A 26,380-nucleotide genomic window follows, 5' to 3' on the forward strand; every position below is an offset into this window, starting at 1 on the left:
GTCCTAAATCATTTATATTTTTTAGCTGCGCCATTTAGAAAATTTAGTTTATGAAAAGAATCAAAACAAGAAGCTTAGGTAAGAAACAATTATGCAGTCGTGACCTTGAACTCACAACTTAGTTTTTCTTCTTCTTCCCCCATGGCTAGATTCATACGTTATTACAAGCAGTGCATTAAATGGCAATTTCAGACAACTGAGTTTTCAATGAGCAAAAGTTTATTATACACATAAGCGCAATACAATGCATTAAAATTCGTTAAAACTTAATTCAATACTAAGCTGAAGCAATACAAAGCAATACTAACAATACACAAATGATAGGTTATAAAATTCTATGTGGGAAGGGCGATTATGCCACCACAAAGGACTCCACACATACGATAAAAGGATATCCTCTCAAATGTTAACAATTGACTAAAACTTTTCATCTGTCTGAGCACAATGTTATCATAGAATACCTTAATTAAACACAATTAGTTTACACACGTTAACTCATGAGAGTAATATGGGTTAAACAGTCCCATCACTACGATAGTAACCACATTCAATTCTTCAAACAGCTCTCAGAAAAAATATAGATGACATGCATAAGTTTCTAGACACATGATTATTTATCTATTAACACTGACTAGCTTATTCTCTTTCTATTCTTAAATGTACTAAAGTCCTAGTTCAACTCTTTCAACTGATCGCTAACAGAACTACAATCACAGTTATATTAAGATTTGAAATAATACAAGATTTTACGATACCGTTTGATAAGGATCTTCTATGCTAGTCTCTGCTCTTACTCGTCTGTAAACTCTGAGGACGAATTCTTCTGTAGTGGACCATATCTAAGATTTCTTGGATCAAGGTAGGCCTTCACATCTTCAGCACATCAAGCTTCTTCCAAGGAAACACAATGGATTTGCGATTCTGTAGTCGTGAGATTCACTACACGGGCACCTACTTCTCCACAGATTTTCCTTTTCCTTTTTTTTTTTTTTTTTTTTTTTTTTTTTTTTAAAGAACACGGTTGATATAACATGCAGTAGCTACCTTTTTTCTCAGCTGTACAACATCCCTCCTTTCTATAATAGGGAATTGGGGCCGAAATCCTGCTTACCTTGTCGTGGCGGAAGGAGAAAACTCCTGACAGTCATTCAGGAAAACCACATGACAACCCATACGAAGACTGGAGAACCAAGAGAGCGTGGGGGGGGGGGTTTCCCTAACCCTTTTATACCATGACCCTACTGGCACCTTCTGCAATTAATTCTCCCCCCCCATGTCTGGATACGCTTTCTGTAATCAGTTAGGGTGGCGTTTTTCTGCTGTAATTCCCGCGGGCCATGTGTACGCGACTGACTCGTGGCGATGTCCAAAATCCGGAACTTTGACCTTGGACCTTACCTTGTTTCTTGCTAACCCTATGAGTCATATTTACCAAAATTTTCTAAGAATTGACATAAACTTATCCCTTGTTTCAATTGTTTAACAACGAGCCTTTACATGCAAATTCTTATGACCAATATTCTGTAAGTAAATTATCTTATTTTCATCATATTACAACAAATTTTCTTATGTGAGTTAACAAATATTCTCAGTTGTATTTCACACTTAGATGCAAGTATATTTTTCCTTTTTGTTAAAGGTTCCTACTTGTTAAATTGTGATAAAAATAAATTCTTTTAATAACTTTATTAATCACAAACTTTAACAATAGCATTATACACACCCGTAAAGATATGTGCTTTGCATTATGGCATAACAAAACTAAGGCAAGTGATGCAAGGTCATTAGCCTCTATACACATGTTGACTAGTATTGAAGTTACTTCACATGCAAATTTTGTTTGCTTACACTTGGATAAAGGATTTTTTGCCATCTTAACCAAGTGGAAAAACTTTCATCACCTTTCCTAACTGCAGGTCATAATATTAACGGTAAAGTTTCATGTACTGTTGCAGAACTGAATTTTCTATTGAACATAGTGGTCATTCAGATATTATTATTATAACATTTCCCCGATGAGTCTGTCGACTCCAAGGAGTTGACAGATTCATCGAGGAAATGTTACACAGCGCACTGTTAAAAAAAAAGGTGTTGCAAAAAGTGCAAGCTGTAAAGTAATCTCTTTCATAACAAAACAACAAGATGTAAATGGTGAATAAAAAAGTTTTACTAAACAAGAGGAATTGTTAGCTTCCTTATTTTTGAGTGCTTGCTTGTTTGACTATAAGAATAGTATGCATAATTTTGTAATTTAGAAAGGTTTAATTTTTGTTTTCTATGCTGTATATGGTGTCAGGGTGCCGATGTGCAAAACAATGATTACGTTCACTACAATGTGTGCAAATTGTATGCCCTTTGCAGAACAATTTATGGAAGGACAATGTGTTTGTTGTTGTTTCATTAACAAATCAGAGAAGAGTAAAGAAAGTAATAGGAAGAGTGAGTTGATAGACGAAATGCATAATAATGCAATTAGTATAGTTAGAGTTGCAAGTGATATGAGTATGAATAATGCAGTGGAAAATGAAAATAACTGGATGGTAATGGAAAAGATAATACACTTATATAAGATTCTCCAAAGAACAAAATGTAAGATTGAGTGGTTGGAGGAATGCTTAGGCAAGATGATATTACACAGAGGTAAAAGAAAGGGGGTAGCCCTTTCTTTTAGAATGCAGAGTATGAAAGAGCAAAAGTATGACAATAAGAATTAGATTTTGAATGGTGATTTATTGATAAGAGGAGTGCCTGAGGAGAGTGTGATGAAATCATGTTTTCCTGGTGCTAAGATTAAAGATGCCAGTGATGATGCAGAGATTGAAGGTGAAAGATGTTTATTTTCGTTGGTACAAATGATTTAGCAGGTGACAAGTGTGGTAAGATAGCAGACATGAAAGAGTTGCTAGTGCATTTTTTTAAAAAAAAAAGAGTGAGAAAGTAAAAGTTGTGACTCTGTTGTCACAGTATGACAGAAACAATGCAAGATGGACAGATGAGGGCACAACTTGTGCAGGAGAAATGGTGTGGAGTTCGTGGATATGTAAAGTAAGCTTGATAGAAGAAAGGATTTATATAAGTGGATTTAAATGGATCCTGATTTAATTTCATTTAGGTAAATATTAAAAAGATATTTTTAATACTCCTGACCCGAAATCATTTAAATGGATTTGGGGTCAGGAGCCTTCAGAGTGTTACTCAGTGAGAGTTCAGAAGTATAGTCAAGGAAAGTAGAATGTTTGGGAGGGGGGGGGGCTGCAGGTGAGTGTGGGTCCATGCAACCTACAGCTAAGTAAGTGGGAGAGCAATCACATGATGCTAAATGTAGCATCTGAAGATCTTAACTTTAGTGGACTAAGCAACACAAGGTGTACAGGAGGTTGAGGGATGAAGGGGCAATTGCAGTTTATGTATTCTAATGCAGAAGTATTCGAGATAAGGGTGAGGAAATTTTGGCATTAGCACAACTTGATGTAAAATTATAAATTATAGTAAAAAATTATAGGTATTAGAGATGTTATAGGTCTAATTATAGATGATACAGTCACAGGAATAGAATGCAAGGGATATAGTGTCTTCAGAGATGACAGAAGGAATATGATGGGAAGAGGGTTTTTTTGCTAATGATACTAGAGGAATTAAAGCCAAAAAGAGTAAAGTACATCATGGGAACATGGATTCAAAGGGCAGTTCATTTGAAGCTATCTGATGTAGGAAAAAGGCCAACAGGACTTAATATGTAATTGATTGCTGATATAATCCAAGGGAGCATGCAGATGACATATTCAAATATGAAAATTGCATGTATAGACCCGGCCTTCTGCCTAAAATTAACATATTGCACATATTGCATTTATTGACTTTGAAAAAGCATTTTATTTAACATTAAAAGAAAGACAAATACCTAATAATATCCTAAAAGCTATCATAAGTATATATGAAAATAATCAAATACAAATAAGATTAAATCATGAGCTATCATATATGAGAGAGATAAACCAAGAGTTCCGACAGGGATGTCCACTCTCAGCAACTCTTTTTAATATTTACCTAAATGAAATAATAATAAAATGGAATAAAAATTTCCATCGAGGTATTAAACTTTCTCCAACTGTGAACTTAAACACTCACCTTTTTGCTGATGACCAAATAATAATTACAAATTCTGAAGATAACTTACAGAAAGCTATTTTAGATTTAAATGAGATAGCCAGATTATGATATGATAATATCAACAGAAAAATCAAAAACTGTGGCCTTTAAAGGACAAGATCCAGCAAGAACTAAGATAGTAATAGATAACAAGATCTTAGAACAGGTAAATTCATTTAACTACCAAGGATGTATGATCACATATGAAAAAGATATAAACCTAAAAATTACAAAATATTTAAAAATAACAGGTGTAATTAACTCTATATTTAAACCAAACCTAGTTTAAAAACAAACCAGACTAAACGTATACAATACATTAGCCCTACCAGTCTCATTGTATGGAAGTGAAAAATGGACAATAAAACAAAAAGACAAACAAAGATTAATAACAGCAGAAATGAAGTTTATGAGAAAAACTGCAAAGCATACTCCATTTGATCAAAAAAGAAACGAAGAAATTATGAAAGAATTAAACCAAGAATCAGTAATAGAAAAAATTAAAAAATATAAACATAAATGGATGGAACATGTTCAAAGAATGAAAACAGAAAGATTACTAAAACAAGCCATTATGAAAAAGAAAACCAGGACGTCCTCTTAAACAATTGAACGATGACTTCTAAGGCCAGAACAGGCCATGTTGGGCCTAAATCCCTGATACACATGATGATGACATTCAAATTAGCATGAGCAAGTCAAGTAATTATTATAGGGAATTTCAGCTGTGTGGACATAGTTTGAGAGGAGGAATGGTCACAGGCAAGAAGGAAATGGAATTTATACAGTTGCTAAGAGATAATTACTTGAAGAAGAGTGTAATGGAAGGGCCACCAGGTTTGAGAGTGTTGGATCTAATCATACCATCACAGAACTTAATACTAAATCAATCTAGCTACACTGCTTCTGTTTAGAGAATGTGCTCATATAGTCGTGACCTGATAGATTGCCAAAGATGCAGAATTTTCTGTTAAGAAGTGATATATGTGGAAATATAAAGCAGATGAATATGACAAACTATGGAGTTAGCTTTCAGTAGTCACTTAAGCAGTCAAAGAGGGTAGAAGAATTTTGCAAGAGATGCAGAAAAAGAAGAAGTTCCTCATAGCATGCCGAAGAGCAGTATAAGGTGTAGATATTGAAGTCAAGTGATCAGTGGTGCACCACAGGCCTCAGTACTTGGTCTTCCGTTGTCTAATTAGTATATCAATGATATAAGCGATGATTTGATAGGACATACTCAGTTGTTTTCTGATGATGCTAAACTTAGATGAACAATGGTAAATGAAGTTGATGCAGAAATCCTGCAGGAAGACTTAAATAGATTAGCAGTATGGGAAAAGGTAAATGGATGCCAGTTTAATGTGGCCAAGTGTAAGGTGATGCACATTTTGGAAAGAAGAGATCATAAACTGTGTACTATATTGATGGAATTGAACTGCAGGAAACTGATGAGGCTGGAGACGTGCGATTATGGATGGGAAGGTTTACAGCATATCAGCATGGTTGTTGAACACAACACACTAACAAACAGGGATAGAGAGGTTAGTGTTCCTTAATATAAGGCCACATCTGGACTACTGCATGCAGAGCTGGACACCCGGATTTTGTAGGGATGAGAAAGTGGTGCAGAGCCTTGTTCTTCAACCTGTGGTCCACAGAAATTTCCTGGCTGTCTCCAAAAAAAAAAAATTTCCCTCCAATCATGTAGCGGCTACATGATTTGGGCACTACATTGTTACAGGGTGAGCAGGACGCTGCATGGGACAATCTAGCGTCCAAAGTATAGGCCGTCGAATGCCAGTATTGTGCCTCGCCTGTCGAAGACACGTTGAAAAAATTCTTATTTTATCTGCTCGTCCGTATTGTTTTCTAATATTGTGTTGTGGCATTTCGGAAAACAAGTTATTTCTTTTGTAAAATTTGAAACCTACAAAATGGAGACGAAAAAAGTCAAACAGCAAAACCTTTTAACCTTCTTTAGTAGAGGCAAGGACAATATTCAGGAGAAAAGTAGTGATGATACCGAAAGTATGCCAAGTACTAGTGCTTCAAGTTTAGAAGAAACAAAGAAAAAGAAATATGTCGATATTTCGGAATGTGCAATACAAGCCAAAAAAAGAAAAGGAAACTTTGTTAGGCATTTCGACAAGGACTATTTAAAGCTTGGTTTCATTGTAGCACTTGGCAGTGCAGTATCGCCACGGCCTTTGTGTGTAGTACGTTCCAAAATTCTGCCAAATGATGCTATGAAACCTTCCAAACTTGCTCGTCATTTGCATTCGAAGCATAGGGATTTTATTGATAAGCCACTGGACTTTTTTCAAAGATTACATGACCAGATGAAAAGACAGACAAGTGAAACGAAAATGGACTAGTGAAAAGTCGCTGCTTCGAATGTCTTATTTAGTTGCTCTCCGAATAGCTAAAACGAATTGGTGAGGAGTTAGTAAAGCCTTGCATCTTAGATGTCGTATGAGAAATTCTGGGTCTTCAAGCCACTAAAAAACTGAAGGCTATATCGCTTTCGGACACCACGATTCAGAGGAGAATTATTGATATGGCCACCGATATTGAAAAGCAAGTTGTAGAGGGGATAAAGAAATTGAGATGCTTCACAATTCAACTTGATGAATCAACTGACGTGAGTAACCATGCTATCCTACTTTGCTTCGTGAGGTATAGCGATGATGACTATCTTGACTTACCTGGACGGACCACTAGTTCATAGATATTTAATGCTCTTGTGGGTATTTTCAAGCGCAGGGCTTAGACTGGAGAAAATGCGTCAAGGTGTGTACGGATGGTGCTGCGAGCATGACTGGACGTCGCTCAGGAGTAGTTGCGAAAATAAAGGAAGTCACACACCCAGAAGTTTTATCCACTCACTGTGTGATCCACCGGGAGCACCTAGCCTGCAAAGAAACTTTCTACTGAACTAAACACTGTGATGAATGATGCGGTGAAGATCATTAATGAAATGTGTAGTCGAGCTATGAACTCCAGGCTGTTCACGACAATGTGTGAAAGTATGGACTCACACCACCAACATCTCCTTCTCCATGCAGAAGTGAGGTGGTAATCGAGAGGAAAGGTTCTTGCACGCCTTTTCGAACTGAGGGAAGAAGTAAAGCAGTTTCTACGAGAGCGAAAATCTGAACTAGTAGAGCCTTTGTTGAATGGGGAATGGATGGCTAAGCTTGCATACATGGCTGACATTTTTAGCCTTCTTAACGATCTTAATATTTCACTTCAGGGTTCCTGTACAAATATTTTTACACCGAGAAATGAAATGGATGCATTCAAAAAGAAGCTAGCTCTTGGGATAGTCGCGAACAAGAGGAAGATATAGAAATGTTTTCACTTTTGGGAGAATTCTTGATTGCTGCTGATGTCAACAAGAAAGTCATAATCGACACAAATCAACATTTAAGGGCATCAGCTGAAAACTTTAATAGTTATTTCCTGGAAAATGAGGATCCTCGTAAAGGTATATCTGGATTAATAATCCCTTCTTGGAAGATATAAAATCATGCGCATTTGATCCTAGTGAAAAATAAAACTTGATCGAGTTGTCTTCTGATGTCCAGACATAAAAATGCAACCATTGTCTCAATTTTGGATATCACTCGAAAAAAAATATCCATCTCTGAGTTATAAAGCTATCAAATTGTTGGTCGTTTTTTCGACTTCCTATTTGTGTGAAAAGATTTTTAAACAATGTCAGTAATCAAAACCAAACAGAGAAATCAAATGGATGTTATTGCAGCGCTTCATCTCTCAGAAACAATGCTCCAGCCACATATATCAAATTTTCTAACCTCTAAGCAGCAGCAGATGTCGCACTAGCTAAAAATTGTAATCTTATAACATTGGATTTAATAAATAAAATACTATCTATATTGGTTTATGTTTCTGTCTTTTGGGATCATTCTTCCTGTAGGCATGTAATGAGGTCCTGGATTGTTGTGGAGAAGACATTCCTTGACCTCACCTGACATTCCAGTTCATCCCACAGCTGTTCAACAGGATTTGAGATCAGGGCTCTATGGAAGCCAGCCAAGTTATGGTGATGTCATGTCCACAAACCACACAGTTTTATAGCAGCAGCCTTATGACATGGTGCATTGGCTTGCTGAAAGAGGTAATAGCAATTTCTGTAGAAACGCCACAATGTAGGAAGTATTGCATTGTCCAGGTACCTCTCGGAGTTCAATGTTCGTGGCACTACAAACAGAGGTCTGACATCAAACCAGGAAAACAGGACATCATCATCATACTGCCATCTGAATTTCATAGTTGGGGTTACACGCTCTGAATAGAGACATTCATCGGGCATCCACCACACTGACATCTGTCCATTTGCTTGGTAGAGGGTGTAGGTAATTCATCACCTATATACATTGGTAGCTCAGAAAATAACTATAGGAACGGACTATTAATGCTGAAATATGATTTATCTAAGCATAGCAGGAATACATATGAATTGATTGAGCACCTATTCATCATTTACTTTCTTTTCTAAGAATTTTCGTTTATTCAGTGAACAGTATACACTTTGTTATATAATATTAGATATATAAATAATTCTGATCATTGGATTTATCCTATCATTTGCAAATTCTATCTTTATTACATTTGTTTCTGTCAGTGGATCTTCTATTTTATCAATAAAGATATCTCGCATATGCTAGTATTTTGTTGGAGATCAATAAATGCAGTCCTTTTCTTCTAATGCACAAAAGAATTAATTTTTATTCAGGAACAGATGAATTTTCACTCAGTATGTCCATTCTTCCTAAAGACTGAATGAAAATGTCCCTAAATAGCAAAAAACATAACATCTCCAACAGACACTATGCTGCAGATGCAAGAAAAAATGAGTAGTTTTATTGTATTACTGAATACAGCACAGACATTTACAGTCTGTGTGTTATATTTAGTAACAATTAGCATATTTAGAGAAAAATGGAATGAAAATGATCCTAAATAATGAAACATCTCCCTTGGCACAGACAGACACTATCTTGCATGCATACAAGCAAGCAAAAGCTTTATTAATACTAACCATAGTATCCACCTAAACACATTTGTCCTAACAGCATCTTTCAAATTATCTCATGCAGAAAGTAAACAATTTATATACAACAAATTTGCATATTCATTCATATTAGAACTCAACAAATATGCTCATCTACTTGCCTGTTGTGGTAAGATTTTGCTAACTGGTGAGTAGCTGCAGAGTGCACAAAATAGAACATTTTTAATTTAATAAAAATTAGAACTTCTGCAACTATAGTACAATACTATAAATCATTCTGTGTAACTTCTAGTGAATTGCTGGGACATATCATTAAAAGAATGGGGTCTTGGGTGAGTACAGTTATGCATAATTTGTCAAGCCATGTTCATATAATTTGAAATCAATTTGAATTGCATTTGAGATTTTATGTACCATTAAAACAATTCCATGAATGTTAATTTTACAAAAATCTAAAAAAGAAGTTGCAACTTTGTGAAAATGCACCCACCCAATGTAAAAATGAGATACATATGGTAAATCGAGTTCCAACGATCAATGAAACACTACTTGGTGGGAATGTGTTAAACTTATTCAACTCTACCAAGCATCCCCTTACTCCCTTAGTCAACAATGTAACTGGATGCACAATTCCTATCCAGAAAAGGAACACAAACGACACATGAACAGCCCCACTAAATGGTTATAATCCAAGAAATCTCAGAAAATAATTAACGACTCTCTTACCCAGCAAACCAGACAAGAAGCCCACAGGACTCCCCAGACCATATATTAAAGGTATCTTTGAATGCGTGGCAAATATTATGCGAAAATATATAAACTCATTGCTAATGACAAACCTATCAACCAAATTTATAATTTGTTACCTTCTCCAAAAGCAAACTCTCACACCAATGATGCCACCAGATGTATAACAAGTACCTCGTTTATACATGTCTTACTATGGACAAACAGGAAGATCTGCTAGTAAACATATTTCTGAATATCAAGACAACATCCAACTCAACAAATCTCACAAGTCTGGCCTAGTACAACATGGGGTTGAATATACTATTTACAAGATCCATGGAAAAAAACACCAAGCTATTATATAGATCCATGAATAAAATGAGCGATGATTCAAAGAATGTGCTGAAGCTCTATTCCATTGACCTAACCTTAATTGTAATGACTGACTTACCATTACTGAAGTGTGAGAAATTGTATACTCAACCATATTAAATAAATTTCTATTAATAAGTTTCTTTTAAATACAAATGATTTAATTTTATTTTCAACTAATGAACATACAGCTATATGTATAGATGGATTCTAATGCAACGTATGTACTCTACTGTTTCCTTTATTCAAATTCTTTACTGTTATTCTCTGCACACACTGATGTCTTATGATATGCAAGATGAAATATCTGAGCAATAAATTAATTTTTACTGTAGTACATGTATAATTCTACAATTATCAAATAAGTATTCTTGCTCTCCACCCCCAATTCTTTTTAAAATCTCAAAGAAATTCACTAACAGTCACCTTCTCTATTGCCATGGAAAAGTTCGGACAAACCCAAGGGGTTACTATAAGGATACCTGCACATAAAAAGCTGCAAAACATATAGCACATTGATGCTACATATGAGTAATGTTCTTGATATCTATAAGAGATCTGATTGGGTTTTATTAATCTTTGATGCCTGTTTCTGTCTTTAAAACAAAATCACCTTTATTGCGCTTCTAATGTCAGCAACCACATTGAACTTTTTTTAAAGCTAATTTCTACATATCTTCCTGGGGATTTTAATTTTCTCAACATCAACTGGCTTTCCTTTTCCAACTGCACTGATTTATCAGATGGTAATGCTGGAGCATTTATCTTCAGAGATAAAAGACGAATTGCTGACATGACTAACAGGAATACCACTTAACCCTAACCACTCTACAAACATTCTCTCTCTTCATCATTAGTCACCTCTAAGGATACTATGGATGTTTTCCTCTCTAGGCAAAGCAGACCAAAATCTGTGTAGATTTCTTCTCTAAGTGAGCATCTATTCACATAGCTACTATCATCCATGGATTGTATAGTATAAGAATACCACACGAGACAATCATCAGCAAGTTGATGCCTTGGTAGCATTATTATGGTTGGTGTGGATACTGCTGATATGGAAACAAAACATCTATTTAAATTCTTGTCATTTACCTAAGACTCAATTTTCCAAGAAGTGTGCAAAAGCTATACAAGAGAAGAATAAATTATACTGCAACTGGCCTTGATCAAAATTTTCACCTTTTTTTTTTTTTTTAATTTATTTACACTAAAGCTAAAAATAGCTGCAAGGAAATTTCAACATATCCAAAACCACAGTGAAAAGTAACAGGAAACTTTTATTGTGTCAAAAGGGGTGGTCATATGCTCTCTGGCACTGCCAAAGAGCAGAACATGGCATGATTAACTCTTGTCCAATACTATTCTTACTTCTTTTTGTACTGGGATGGTTCTATTCCATCACAAACAGAAAAAGCCATTTCCTCAAATTCTTGCATACATAAACTTAATAAAGATCCTCATTGTCCCCCACCCCCACACACACACCAACCATTTTCAATTTTTCATTAGAATTTTGTCTATAGTGGAAATCAAAATATCCCATAGTCTTCACAGAATTTGCTCAAGTGTTCTAAAAGCTTGTGACCTAATTAAAAGTTAACTCTTGTTCTAGGTCCCCCTTTTATTTTCTTCTATTCCAGTGATACCTATCCTGAAGATTGTAACTCGGCTCAATTTTGCCAGCTCTCCTAAGAAGAGTAATAAATCATAAATCACATTACTATACAATTTCTCTCACTTAAATTCTTCCTGAAGAAAAGTAGAAAACCATTAGTACTGAAGTGCACAACTCAACTAATAAATAATCAACAATATGAAATCCACTGTCAGTGAACAGGGAATCTTTTTATTATCCACACCATACCACATTCTATCAAAATGTGGTATGGTGTGGATAATAAGAAGATTCCTTGTTGCCTGACAGTGGATTTCATATTGTTACAGAATATATCACTTCAGACTTGGTAATCTGAAGTGATATATTCTGTAATGCATATGACTGTGCTGATGCAAAATTGCTAATGTATGGTCTGTCTTCTGACTGTAAGAACTGGGATATAGCTCTCTCTAGTTGTCTGATCGTAAATGAATCTTTATCTTCATACTTCGCATTTAATTCTCAAGTTTCATAAGTAACTCATATGTGAAGCTGTCAAGTCCAATCCCTCTCTTCATTCCACCTGGTCTCTGTAATTCCCAGGATGCCAACTGTGTACCTTTCCATCTTTCTACAGACAATATCAAGAGTATCCACCTGGAGCCTCTGTACATTCTATATGCCTATGTAAGGTCACTTTTAAGACAGAAGATACTAATCTCATATCTTCTGTCTTCCACACCAAGAGTAATATATGTAATGACTTGTGTTGGAGACTGTAATATATTACAGTTCAGAAATATATTACAAGAAATATATTATATCTTGGCCTAAGTCCTGAATGCAGCTCTAATTATTCAGCACAACAGATGATGCAGCATAAGATTTGTCACAAGGCACAACCAAATCATATGATTTTGGAGTGAAGTCAGTGAAAGAAAATTGATAGGACCTTTCACAAAGAAAGGGTAGAATATCAATTCAACCATGATGAGAGAAACCTTAAAAAGGGTTGCTTTGAATAAAGAATGAGAAGCAAGTCCATGGCTTCTCATTCTTTATTCAAAGCAACCTTTTTAAGGTTTCTCTCATCAGCCACATAGGAGTTTGTTCTCAAGAGATGGGGGGGGGGACTCCATTTAGGTGTTTTGGATCCAGCGGCATTTCTAATTATAGCCAAATTCTTCTCTCAGTTATATTATCACAATGGTGTAATCAGATCTATCCCATAACACTTGATGTCTCGCTGCTGAGGCATCTTACAGGTCAGCTGAAAACAGTACATGTGATCACAAAGCTGAGGTGTCTTGTGACACCTCAGCTTTGTGATCACATGTACTGTTTTTGCAATCAATGGCAATCAACATTTTTGATGTATTCTTCAATGCATTGCTCAACAGATTTTTTTTGTGTGTCTACCGTAACATAGACCTGCATTACCACAATAGTAGGTAAAAACCTGAATATTTTAATGGATAATGTGGAGGTTTTGCAGATTGGAGTAGTGATCTCATCCTGATAAAGGGGATATCGTTTTGATTTTATGATCTCTAAGTAATTTTGCAAGTTTTATGGAAATATAGCTAATATATGGAAGAGTGACAAAGTAACTGATTTCCTCATCATTAGAAGTATCTCGAATCACATGTTGGCTAACAGTCTTGATACAATGCATTAATTGTAGCCATTTTGCAGAAAAGTGTTTCTTAAAAATTGGGGTTTTAGCTAGTTCATCCTTCTCAGTAACAAGACAGTGGCTCTTGTTCTTAGCGTTAAAATAATGTTCAATTTTTGAGGTCTATGATGATGGGAAGAGGCATGTATATATCTGACAGTATTGTGATGCTAATTTACCAGATTCCTTAGTTAGTCAAAGATCCAGAAACAGGAGTGAATTATTAGATTCTAACACATAGGTAAATTTTATATTTGTATGTTGGCAATTAAGTTACTCATGGAAATTTCAAAAGTGAAGGCAGTTCCATGGTTCCAGACAAATATATATCAATGACATACCTTTCCCATAATTTTGATTTATGGTGGTATTCTTCTAGGATGTTTCTTTGTATTGTCATGTATTGTCGTGACGACTCTTTTCTGTCGTGTTCTAAATCCATCTAGTCTTAAGTCACTTTTATGAATAAAATAACTAATCACGAAGTGATCACCGATCCAAAAGTAGGGAAATTTATATTTATACTGCGCCACCCTATTCTTAGATTAGTCTATATAAATAGTAGGATCAATTCTAAATTAGGTTAGCAGTCATCTTATTAGGCCAAATCAGTTACTATCATTTTCACTTGGGGTTCCCGCAAGATTCGAATATTTATGAACGGTGCAATAAAAAGGAATTCAGGCAAACACAATATCTAGATCAACAAAATAAAACATTTAATATATGATATGGTTAACAAATACAAGAATTCTATTTTAAAATGGAACTATACAATTAACTTAATATTTCTTCTTAGGTCACTCATTCCAATTCAACGTTCTAACTTTCATATACAATTCACAGTCTCAAAAACACAATTCTTCTTATTTCAAGTCAATATAACAACTTCACATTTAATCAGTCTTCACAAATCTATCAGCTCAATGTTTATATTCACAGCAGGCAATACTCTATGTAAGCAATATTCCAAACAAATATATTCCGGTCCTTGAGCATCGGAGATATATCACAGTTAATGCTAGAATAGACAAACTTATACAACTACTCTTACCAGACAAATTCTTCAATACATCAAATTATTGAGAGAGCACTTATGAATTAACTTAATTAACGTTAGCGGAACACACATAATAAAAATTCTCCACAGTTTAAACTGTATTACTGTAAGTCGCACTTCACTATTCCAAACAACAGTAATTAGGTACTAATATCTTTTCTTGTTCGCTTTTCTCCAAGTAATCAATATAACCTTTTCCTAGGGCAACATAGAATTAAAATCGTAATTCAGATTAACTGGAACTAATCAGAATTTTCGCATTGACTGTCCAGTTTCCTTTTTATCTGATTACGGCATCAACCTTTCTTCATAACAACAGCTGACTTCGCTTATAATATTAAACTTTATGATTCACTACTTATTGGTTCATTTCCGAACACTATTTTCATAAATTTCAGCCCTAAGGATCTTATAATCTTGGTTCCGCAAAACTCTCCCTCGCTTAATAATAATTCTTCTCTTTTTTCCTTCTATCTATGACCTTCACTCCTACCTTACCGTTCGAACGCCACGCTCTACTCCCTCCTGGTTGTTTACGCGTGCGTCTCCATGACAACAGACTTAGCGTAAACATTTCGCTAATGTAATGTATGCTCTTTTACTACTACATGAGTGATTACATAACATTAAATATTTCACAAATAAGAACAACAAAATATTTAAGCTACTTCTTCAACTTTTTGATTACGTATACAGTTAAATATAAAATAACACTTTACGTTACATCATATATATTTGGTTATACAAAATTCTATATATTTTATTATTCTATAAATTAATAATAGGTCAGGTTTTAAATAAATATTTAATTAGTAATTCTTAATCAAGGAATAATAAACAATTTTATATAAACCATGATTAATATTTAATAAGCAATGTTAAATGTGAATGAAAAATAATAAATTACATAACATAGCTTCATTCACAATTTAACAGTTGGCAATTAAGTTACTCATGGAAATTTCAAATGTGAAGGCAGTTCCATGGTTCCAGACAAATATATATCAATGACATACCTTTCCCATAATTTTGATTTATGGTGGTATTCTTCTAGGATGTTTCTTTGTATTGTCATGTAAAGATTTGTCAAAACTGGTGAAGGAGACCAGCCAATGGCTAGTATGCATATAGTTCTTATGCAGAGTTATTGTACTCGAGGAAATACAATGTTTCAAGAGCGTCATGATTTTCTTTGAGAACTTATCTTGTATGGCAAACAGATTTACTATATCAAAATTTGCTGAAATGTCATGTTCATCAAGGATGCTGCTGCTGGAAAAAATGATTGGAGTTTTTAACGAAGGAAAGTGATTGTACTGTTAGGCCATTCAGTAATTTACCAGATGTCTGGCAAGCAGGTATGTCAGAAAATCTATGATTTCAATTATTGAGCATAGAGGTATGCCTTCCTTATGAATTATGGAGTGTCGTATGGGCATGGAAGAAATGAATGCAGAGTTTGAAGTGTTAAACTGGTATCTCTATTAAACTTAAAAATTGATTTAAAAAAAAGGTTGTTGGTGTGATTTTGAAGCTCTGTAATTTTATTGTCATATTCATTTGAGTCACAAATAACTAACATCTCCTTTATCTGCTAGTAGGATCACTATTTCAGTACTGTTTCTTAGATTTTTGAGAGTAGCCCATTCTAAAGGTGCTCAACAGTGCCATGCTTCATCAATTTTCTGATATGTACCCTCCCCCCCAAAGAGTGTTAAGATTACTATGACAGCACTACATGATTAAGTTTCCATTGTTATTACTTTTTCCTAGAAAATTGAGACAATTCCTAAAGACCCAGAGGAACACCATGGTGTTCCCCTGGATCTCTTTCCTGCCATCAAACACCTGTTTTTGCTAAATTTTTTTCACTCATTGTATTTAAGTGGCCATACCACATAGATTAGCTCTTCTGATACATTCTGGAATGCTAATATGTCAAATTCCTTTTGAATATCTTCATTTTTAATATGATTCTGCCATTGATGCCATCAGTTCACTCCCTTAATTTTTTTCAGAACCCTCATATCTGTGGTCTCTAGTCTTTGATCAAGTGCTTTATTTCTAACCCAGCTCTCAGATTCATAACTTAAAACTGGTTTAAACACTGTCTTGTATACTGCTAGTTTGGTGTTGTGGCTAATTTCTCTCTTATTCCATATAAATTTATTCAGCTGGCTACTCACCATACCAGCTTTGCTTATTCTGTTGTCTATTTCCAGATTTAATCTGACATCTTCACTAAAAACTGTGCCTAAATAGCTGAAATATTTTACTTGTTCTATAATATCTCCATTCAGAATGCAGCTGAAGTTTTCTATGTTCCTGCCAAATTTGTGACAGCTGTTATTTAATTTAGGTTAGTGAATCCTGGAGACTTACACTAGATGAGTTTCTGAGTATAATCATCTGCATAAAAAAAGAGTTAGTTTGAAATTTCTGATTCTAATATTAGGCTTGATTAAATTTTCTTTCATAACGTAAGCCATACAGATGATGAATAAGAGTGTTTTTCATCAAACCATCTTCCTGTTTCTTTCAATTCTAACTGCTGACTGACAATTTAAATATAGACTATGTATTGCTCTATATAATGTTCCATTCACCCCACATAATTGTGTTTTGAGAAGCATTTCTCTGGACACCATGTTGTATACCTTTTCCAGATCAACAAAACGTAAGTATAGATCCTTGTCATATTCCCATGATTTCTCAATTATTTGTCTTAAAATGAAAATCTGATCTTGACAACCTCTAGTTGGACTGAATCCACTTGTTCTTCTCCAAGTTTCTCTTCCACAATCTTTGTCAACCCTCTTTTCAAGTATGCTTGCATAAATCTTACCTAGACCACTCAGTAGAGAAATTCCTCTGTAATTTTCTGAATTTCTGAAAATCAGAAAATTCAGAGCAATGTAGCTCCTGCGAAACTTTTATAATTTCATACTTAAGCATTTTTGGTCAAATATCATTTACTCAGCTGCCTTTCCACATTTCAAGTTTTCGATAGCTTTTTCTACCTAAGTATTGATATATACTCCTCTTTGCATTTTTCTATTTTCACTATATTATTTAAGGAAATTACAACGTACTAGAATATACATTAAAAGAAATTTTAATATATTTCTATATTTCGGCAACGTCACGTTGCCATTTTCAAGAACTTAAGTACAAGACACGTGCACGTAGGCACAACAAAACAATAAGTGAGGAAGAAGTATGAAGCCGTTATTTCTCCTAAAGTCCTGATGGTGCCCTCTAGTGGGCAATGTTGGTATTCTTGGGCGAGTGGGCTGAAGGTCTTCTGATGTAGGTTTCCCAAATTTGAGGAAGTCTCATGCAGCCAAATTTGTTGAGGGTTGGATCGTTTCTTAGGGCTGAAGCTGATTCTATGAAAAGCCTTTCATATCTGTATTTGCTACGGTGTATTATCCTGGCTTTCTTCCACCGTATTCTATGGCAGGTATCCAGCGCATGGTCAGCAAGACCAGAGCGGCTGTATTGGTGAAACCAGATGTAGTCCTTGTGTTCTGAAATTCTGATATTTGCTGTCCTGCCTGTTTGGCCAAAGTAGGACAGCTTACAACTGCAAGGGATCTGGTATACACCAGGTAGGTCTAGGGGGGGAGGTTGGTCTTTAGTTGAGCGGATAAGGAATGCCAATTTTTTATATGGTTTGTAACAAGAAGTTATGTTTTTTTAGGATTTTTGTGATTTTTTCCGAGGTGCCTTGGATATAGGGTATGGTGATGGATTTAGAGTAATCCTTGTTGAGAGGGGGAGTAGCCATTGGCTGAGAAAGTGTTGAGAATGTGGTTAGGGCATTGTCATTAGAGCAGATAAGTTTAGCCCTGTTGTGTAGTGTCTTAATGACTCCATATTGTTGTGGGGGGGGGGGATTGTTGGTGAATGTATCTGCCTGTATGGGTGGGTTTTCTATATACTGTTTCTATATACAAAAAAAAAGTTATACATTTATGGAAAAATCAATATTAAAACTTGTCTATATTATATATAAAAACTTGCCTACAATGTCAGTTCACACTTCACACACACACACATGCAAAACAGATGAAACTCGGAAAACAAAAACAGCAACTCATGACATGTGACACTGTCCAACTGGATTGTTTGACACAATAACCAACCAACAGCCACTGATTCCTGGTGTTATTGTCTCATTGCTCACCTTCTGGGCAGTTTAAACCACTGGAACTAAAAAAAAAATTAAATTCCTGTGCCATCTATACGTCTGATCAAAGGTGTATGTATTTTGAACACACACCTGGACTATTAACGTGAATGCGATGTATGTTTAGATGTCGAAAAGTGTCCTCTTCATGAAACACATGTATATTGTGTTTAATTTTCGGAATCATGAAAAATATAATATCGGTGATATTAATATTCCATGGATAGGAATATTAATATCACCGATATTAATATTCCACACCACACACCACACACCTGGAATATTCGCTCCTGATTTTATATATATATATTTATATATATATATATATATAAATAAGAGAGAGATCAGTTTTGACATGGTTTTTTAGTGTGCACAATTCTCAGTAAAGTCTTTTTTTTTTTCCTTTTTAATGGGACTATCACCCATCTGCCTGTGAAAGGCTGTAAACCTATAGTACATTAGTATTGTGAGTGGGCTAAAGGATTTTTTCAGTTTAAAATTTTTATTAACTTTTTTTATCTTGTCCGGAATTGCCATTCTAGAAACCAAACATGTGCCTTTTTCAAGCCACTTCAGGCTTCCAATAATTGGCAGGGTGATAGTCTCACACTGGGTGATGAAATTTGTGTGTTAAGGCTAAAGTGGGAAAGTGAAACGAGAAACTCATGTTAGCGGCTTCATGGAGTGAAATAGCAATGAGAAAGGATTAAAAATATTCAATTCTTCTAATATTTCGTCTCAGCTACTGAGACATCATCAGGGAGTAAAATATGAGACTAGTAATGCATACATAAAAGGCAACACAAAACTAAGTGAAATATGTGGACAAAAGACTAGAGTCCTAATCAGGTGGGACTTCCTCTGTGGATACCTGTTGATGGCCTATGACACAAACTGGGATCTCAAAGTATCAAGCCTTTAACATGGGTGATGAAATTCATTTCCCATTGAAGCTTACTACCTTGCATTTTTTTTTTCTTCCTTAAAAAAGTTGTTACTCTTCTGAACCTTTCCTGGAGATGCTCATCATTATTCATTCTGCTGAACCAGTTGGATAAGAGCAGTAACTAGTCAAAATCTCTTCAAAGTCCAAGTTTCATCGTCGTCATCTGAGCAATTAAGGTATAGGCTTTTTATGTCCTGTTCCTGCTCTGCAGATGAAGTTGGTCTTTCCACCTTAATTTTGAACGTCTGCAGTCACTTCTTTCTGTAGGTTTATATTTCTATGCTAATTTGAGGATCCTATTGTTATGCATCCTTTCTATATAGTGTAGCCAATTTTGCTGATATTCTTCTATTTCTTGTATGATGTTTTTTTGTATCTAATCATTCTCTTATTTCTGTGTTTTTCTTTTTATCTAACCTAGTGAGTCCAAGGAGGGATCTTAGAAACTTCATCTGTGATGCTTCTAGTCTTTGTTTCTTTGTTTTAGAATCCAAGTTTCACTTCCAAATTTGAGATATGGTTTAGAGGTCATGCTATGTAATCTTAATTGAGTTTCTTTAGTAATTTGTTTTCCAAAATTTCTTTTAATTATGCCATTCATTCTATTGTAAATTTGTAGTCTTGCTTCCAATTATGAATCAGAATTGCAGGATTATATTTCCCAAGTATTTGAATTCTGTAACTTGCTCTATTATTTTATTGTTAAGCATGATTTTGACTTTTTGATAGCTTTTGTTTCAGAGATTTTCATTTTTTTTTTTTTTTTTTTTTTCTATTTCATGTAGATGGTTAGTTGCAATTTGGAGTTTATCTTCTGATTTTGAAATTAGTACTTGATCATCTGCATAAAGTATTGTATTTAGCTGTATATTATTTGTTAGTTTAACTTCATCTTTGACAGTTGTTTTCCATTCTTTCAGGATCTGTTTATATAAATGTTGAATAGGATTGGGGATAAGTCACAACCCTGTCTTATCTTTACCGCAAGGGCTTAGTGAGTACAGGAGCAGCAAACTCGAGGCACCTGATGCTGGACCTTGCATTACTTCATGTAATATACATCTGTATAGTATCTGTAGACCGGTCCCTACTCTTTCTTTCTTGTTGTTCCTCTTGCTTCTTCCCCCAATGCTATTAGAGTAGTTGAGGGCTAGGGGTGAATCTTTCCTATTATACTATGTTTTTTCCATCTCACGCACTGGGAGTCTGCTTTTCCCCCCAAAAGGCAGGTTTGGAGGCTTTAACCATGCCACTGGCCAGGACGTATATATACGTCCACATTTCCATGGATGCGAAGTGCATATTAAAATTGTAATACCATTGATCTTGCATTGAAGTTTATGATGGATACGAAGCTTTTGAGGGTGTGTGTATTTGATCTTTAATGGCCGGTGAGGTGGTTAAGGTGGCAGCCACACCACCGAACTCACCCAGCGAAAGGTTGGTAGCAATCCAGGGTAAATTTACAATTACTCGCAGAGCTCTGAAGAAGAAAAATAGGATGGATTTTATCGGAATTGACCCAGCTAATGGACAGGGACTTCTCTTTGAGAAATTAAAAATAGTTACTTGGAATGTCTGCAGAATTACACACAAAATTGATGAGCTAAACCGAGAACCAAAAAATGGAAACACTGATAGAGTAGCAATAACTGAGACAAAAAAAGAAAAAGAAGGGATCTCAAATTCTGGAAGATTATGTCATGATCTTCTCCGGAGTTTCAGAAGACAAATGGGCTTCATCTGGGGTTGCAATTTAGATTAATAAAAAATGGAAAAACAAAATTTCAGATTATATTTAGATATCAGACAGAATAATCAAAGTTAGAATGAAAATTATGAATCAAACATTCAATATTTTCGGAATTTATGCACCAGCAGATGGAAAAGAGGAAGAGACAGAAGAATTTTACAGAAAACTTCAGGAATGTATTGAAGTCCAACTTTAATTGAGAAATTAGCATTTTATCATATTCAACATCTTTCTTTCTATTGTATGGAAGTCCTCAAGTATTGCTGACAAATTAGGATCTTCATATTTTTAAAAGACACATAATTTTGTTCTGTATTGAATATTTGGCTTATTATTTACCTAACTGAAATTTAATGATTACAGTTTATTTTATCTAAATTAATCAATATAAACTAACAGTTCAGCACACAGCAACAGGAGCCTACTGGTTCCTGTTGCTATGTACTGATCTGTTAGTTGAATACAGAAAAATCAGTACTTTACTGTGCTTTTGCACTCAAGTACAAAAGTATCATCACTATGAAAATGAAACAGCTCACTGAAGAACTCAGAAATTTTAAACCAAATTTAATTCAAGGCATAGTCTGCCAGTTCATTTCGATGTAATCGAAATGAACTGGCAGCCTAATTATTTCTAAATTGTGCATTCACAAGTAACTATGTGTCATCATTTCACACTATACTTAATTTCAAATAGTATAAAACAATAAAAAACATGAGAGAACATTATTAAGTCCACTTCTTAAGATAGCTTTTAAAGAATGATTAAGAACTTTTAAGAATAACAAAATTTAAGCATATAACCATTTTAAATGTTAACTTTTTATTTTTTTAATTTTACTAACGCTAAAAAAATAAGTAAGATAACACTGTATGGGATCCTGTGGACAACAGGATCATTTCAATTACTGTTGTGGAATATGCAATGATGATGATACACTTCAAATCAGCAGAAACAAGTCAATATCCTAACAAATTAATTTTGCTTAATTATTTGCTTTAAAAGTATTAGAATATCAATAAAAAATGTGTAACTTACCCATTCTGAGACATTGCTGATGGATCATATGCCAATTGAACACCCTAGAATAAATTACATATATTAATAATAACAGACCACCCAGGATAAACTTAGATTTGCATTAATATCAAAATTAAACTGAAACCGTACATTTTTTATAACACAAGTAAAGAAGGAAAAATTTCATAATATATCCCTTCCTTACCCTTCAACAGATCACACGATAGGACGAGATAGTGAGAACGGAAGAATATAAAATAGATCCAAGCATGAACTTGTTCTCATATTTACCAGTAGTAGCAATGGTAATGACTAAGAAATTATACATAAGTAGATGAGAGAAAGAGCATCTCAAAGAACAGCTTTTATCTTTGTAAAGAAGAGGCTGTCTTTGAACAAATGACAAGCTGTGGGCTATTGCTTTTCTGATGATATGGATATTTATAAAAGTACAAGGTGATTTTATGCATCTGCTGCAACACCACCACCTTCCTTAAGATGATTATAAGCGGCTTAAAAAAAATCTATGGCTTGCATTGCAAGGTTTCTCATTTATTTGACTGATGAATCCATTATAATAATCCAGTGTAAGTTCCCGACATGCCATGAATAGAGCTGCAAAAAACAGTGGATTTTCTACTTTTCCCACAGTACACAGCAGATATTATGATATCAGGCAGGAATCATTCTAGACAATGCTAAGATCCATGATTAAAAGTTTTCCTCACACAGACAATTACAGTCTGTGTTATTACTGCTTACAATATGACAATGGTAAAACCGTGAGCAAATTAAAGCATATACAACCGTGTGGAAAGGTTTATGTGTTCGTCACACATGATGAATTGCATTTTAATAGTATTGATGCGAACACAGATTAATAAGAAAATAACTATTTATTAACTTAAAAGCTAATATTTCGCTGGTATTATATCCAGCATCTTCAGAGCACACGAACAAAGTTTGTTACAACAGTGGGACAACCACAATCCAGTGTAACAGTGGGACAAATATAAGTAATTGCAGTGTGCAACACAAAAAAAAAAAAAAAAGTACTGCACAAAGTTTCTACAAGTCAGAGAGGTTGTTCCTGGAATCAACAGAAGCTGTAAAACATACTCCAAACCGCAACAAGTATGGCTGTATAAATCTACTAAAGATTTGGGAGACAGTCATCCTAAGACCAAATTATTATTTTTTTTTTCCCTCTCAAAACTTTGGATTACTGTTTTTTTTTTATTATTTTTTTTTTAAAAAAAAACCTAGATGGTGCCTAATTAGGACTTTAGTCTCGTGTTGCATGCTGCAATTACTTATACTTGTTCCACTGTTGAAAGTTTATTTTTCACTTGGTTAGACTATAATAAATTTAGTTTAATCTTTCATCCAAGTGTGAGCAAACAAAGTATGCACCTGAAAATATCTACAGGACTGGGGTAAGGTAGTACAACACCAGGAAACTCATAGCAAAGGTGGACCAAGCTAACACCACTCCTATCTCAGTATCTCCCATAATGCAAAACACATCTCTTTGCAGATATGTATAATGTTATACATTAAGGGAAGGGCCACTACACAGACTAGTTTCGACCTTTACTGGGGTCTCCTCAGTGGGAGCCAGGCTCAGAAGTGGAGATACCAGGCAGAAGCAATGGCGAGGTCATCTTTACCTATAGGAGTTGCCAAAAGGTGTGCCAGCTTTTTATTAAATTACTCTGGATTTAAAGAAAGATGTTGAAAGTTTATTTTTCACTTGGTTAGACTATAATAAATTTAGTTTAATCTTTTATCCAAGTGTGAGCAAACAAAGTTACGGCAGTCCTGAAGATATTTTCAGGCACAAACTTTGTTTGCTCACAAACTGTAAAATGGTGTATCCCCATGTTTGCCTGTGTATAAGATTAAACCAAAAATGTGATTCGTCTAGTTTAATTTATTCTGTAACCGATTTTATATATATATATATATATATATATATATAAACTTTCTACAGATATCTATATGTTATTCGAAAATGTGTATATGACTTCTGCACTGATTTAACCCTTAATATCTTGTGGATCTAGCTCCTACTGATGAAATCATAATGAAGGTCAAAACCAGCCTGGGTAGTGACCTTTCCCACAATGCACAGCAATATGTACGATGTTAAGTTCATTGCCTGACACAGAAATGGTACTTAAATTGCCAAAATATTTCAATTTTTTATCTTTGGTATAAGCATGTTAAAAATAATCATCTATCAAGTAGTTACTATTTATTAGCCCATCCATTTTTTTTAAAGTATCACACACTTTAAAAAAAAAATGGAAAATACTGAGTGTCATGCTATCATCAAACCTTTTATAAAGAAAGGGATCTGTTCCTTTATCTTTGATTGTAAAAAAGTGGGTAGCTTTATTTAAAAATGGCAGAGAGATTAGAAGATGATCCTCGTTAGTGGATGACAGTCCACAAAAACAAACAAAGAAACAAAAACTATTGTTTACTAAAATAAAGGACCAAAGGCTTAATATGATGATGCAAAATTATCAAATTAAGTGGATATAAAATCCAACATCATTTCAAAGCCAAATACAGAAACCATAAAAGTTTCCTTCGAAAATTGACCAGAAAGCTTGCAGGAATACACCGCCGCCATACAAGTTGCCCTAGCCAAACCTAATAGGAAAAGCATAAACACTAAAAGTGCCCATATATTGCCTTGTATTGGTCCATTTGGATAGGTATCACTAGTCTGACAGCTGTATCAAACTCATTGGAAACTAAAATAAAGAGCCAAAGGTGATGCAAAATTACATAATTATAATATATATATATAATTTTGCATCGCCGAAATGAAACCTTTGGCTCTTTATTTTATTAAATACTTTACGCACAGAGAGTTCGCTTAAAGAAAACACACCTCTCTGAGACTTCAAGTTCCCTAGTACTGAGAGTATTTGCTCTCTTAGGTTCTGCCAAGTCTCTGGCAAAAACTGATGAGTTTGAAACAGCTGGCAGACTAGTGAAACCTATGAAAATGGACCAATAGAAGGCAATATACGGGTGCTTTTCCTATTAGGTTTGGCTAGGGCAACTTGTAGTATGGTGGCGGTATATCATAAAAAAAAGAGTACTATACTAGTACTCTCTGGAGTAAAATTTCTTGGCTGGAAAGAAATTTTTGTCAGGCTTTTCAGCAGACCTCAATGAATCAGCTCACAAAAACAGTATAATTACAATGTAGTAGTATACTAGTCTAAAAGTAAATCGAATTTATTTTTATTTGTCAACAAACTAATCTGCAATTTGTTTCTATACCAGGCCAACCACTTATATAAACATCCAAAAATGTAATGTACATTATGTTATACTAATGTGAAGTCAAGAGCCTCTATGTACCAGTAATCTAGTTGTGAAGATACTTCTTGTAAACATACAAAAATGTGATTTGCATTAATGGGTACTAAGGCAACTGATGTTAATAGTATCTATATACCAGTGGCCTGGTCATGAAGATACTTTCGCATACAAAGTTTGCAGACTTATGCTTGGGTAAAGGATTGAAACAAAAATGTAAATTTCTTGAACGTTATAATTTATTTTATAACTATGCAAAACCTTTGACCATCTTTGATCAAAGTTTTTTTAATAATCATTTTACTACTTGTATATGAAAAAAATGAAAAAAGATCTTTGCAGTAATTTAATTTCATTATTATCTGAGGTTTAGCACTCAACTGATGGGACCTCATAAGTCGAAACCAGTCTGATTAGTTACCCTGCCCCATCATTAATAATATTCATCTGCAAGGGTGTGTGATGTACCAAGGTTATTGTTAACAGCTACTATATTCGAA

At 34.6% G+C, this 26,380-nt stretch overlaps 1 protein-coding gene across 7 annotated transcripts in view; it reads right to left on the minus strand.

Moving 5' to 3' along the window:
- The window catches only part of LOC150094432 (protein alan shepard-like), a 725,446-nt gene that overhangs the window by 167,361 nt on the left and 531,705 nt on the right, over nucleotides 1-26,380 (minus strand). For all 7 annotated transcript variants that reach the window (XM_090411869.1, XM_090411870.1, XM_090411873.1 and 4 more), the window contains one exon: nucleotides 22,557-22,600. In XM_090411869.1, the coding sequence (XP_090267995.1) occupies nucleotides 22,557-22,600 (44 nt within the window). The remainder of the gene's footprint in view (nucleotides 1-22,556; nucleotides 22,601-26,380) is intronic.

Source organism: Typopeltis vanoorti, chromosome 22 (genome assembly GCF_054136105.1).
Source record: "Typopeltis vanoorti isolate ZY-2024b chromosome 22, IOZ_Tvanoo_1.0, whole genome shotgun sequence".
Classification (NCBI taxonomy): Eukaryota; Metazoa; Arthropoda; class Arachnida; order Uropygi; family Thelyphonidae; genus Typopeltis; species Typopeltis vanoorti.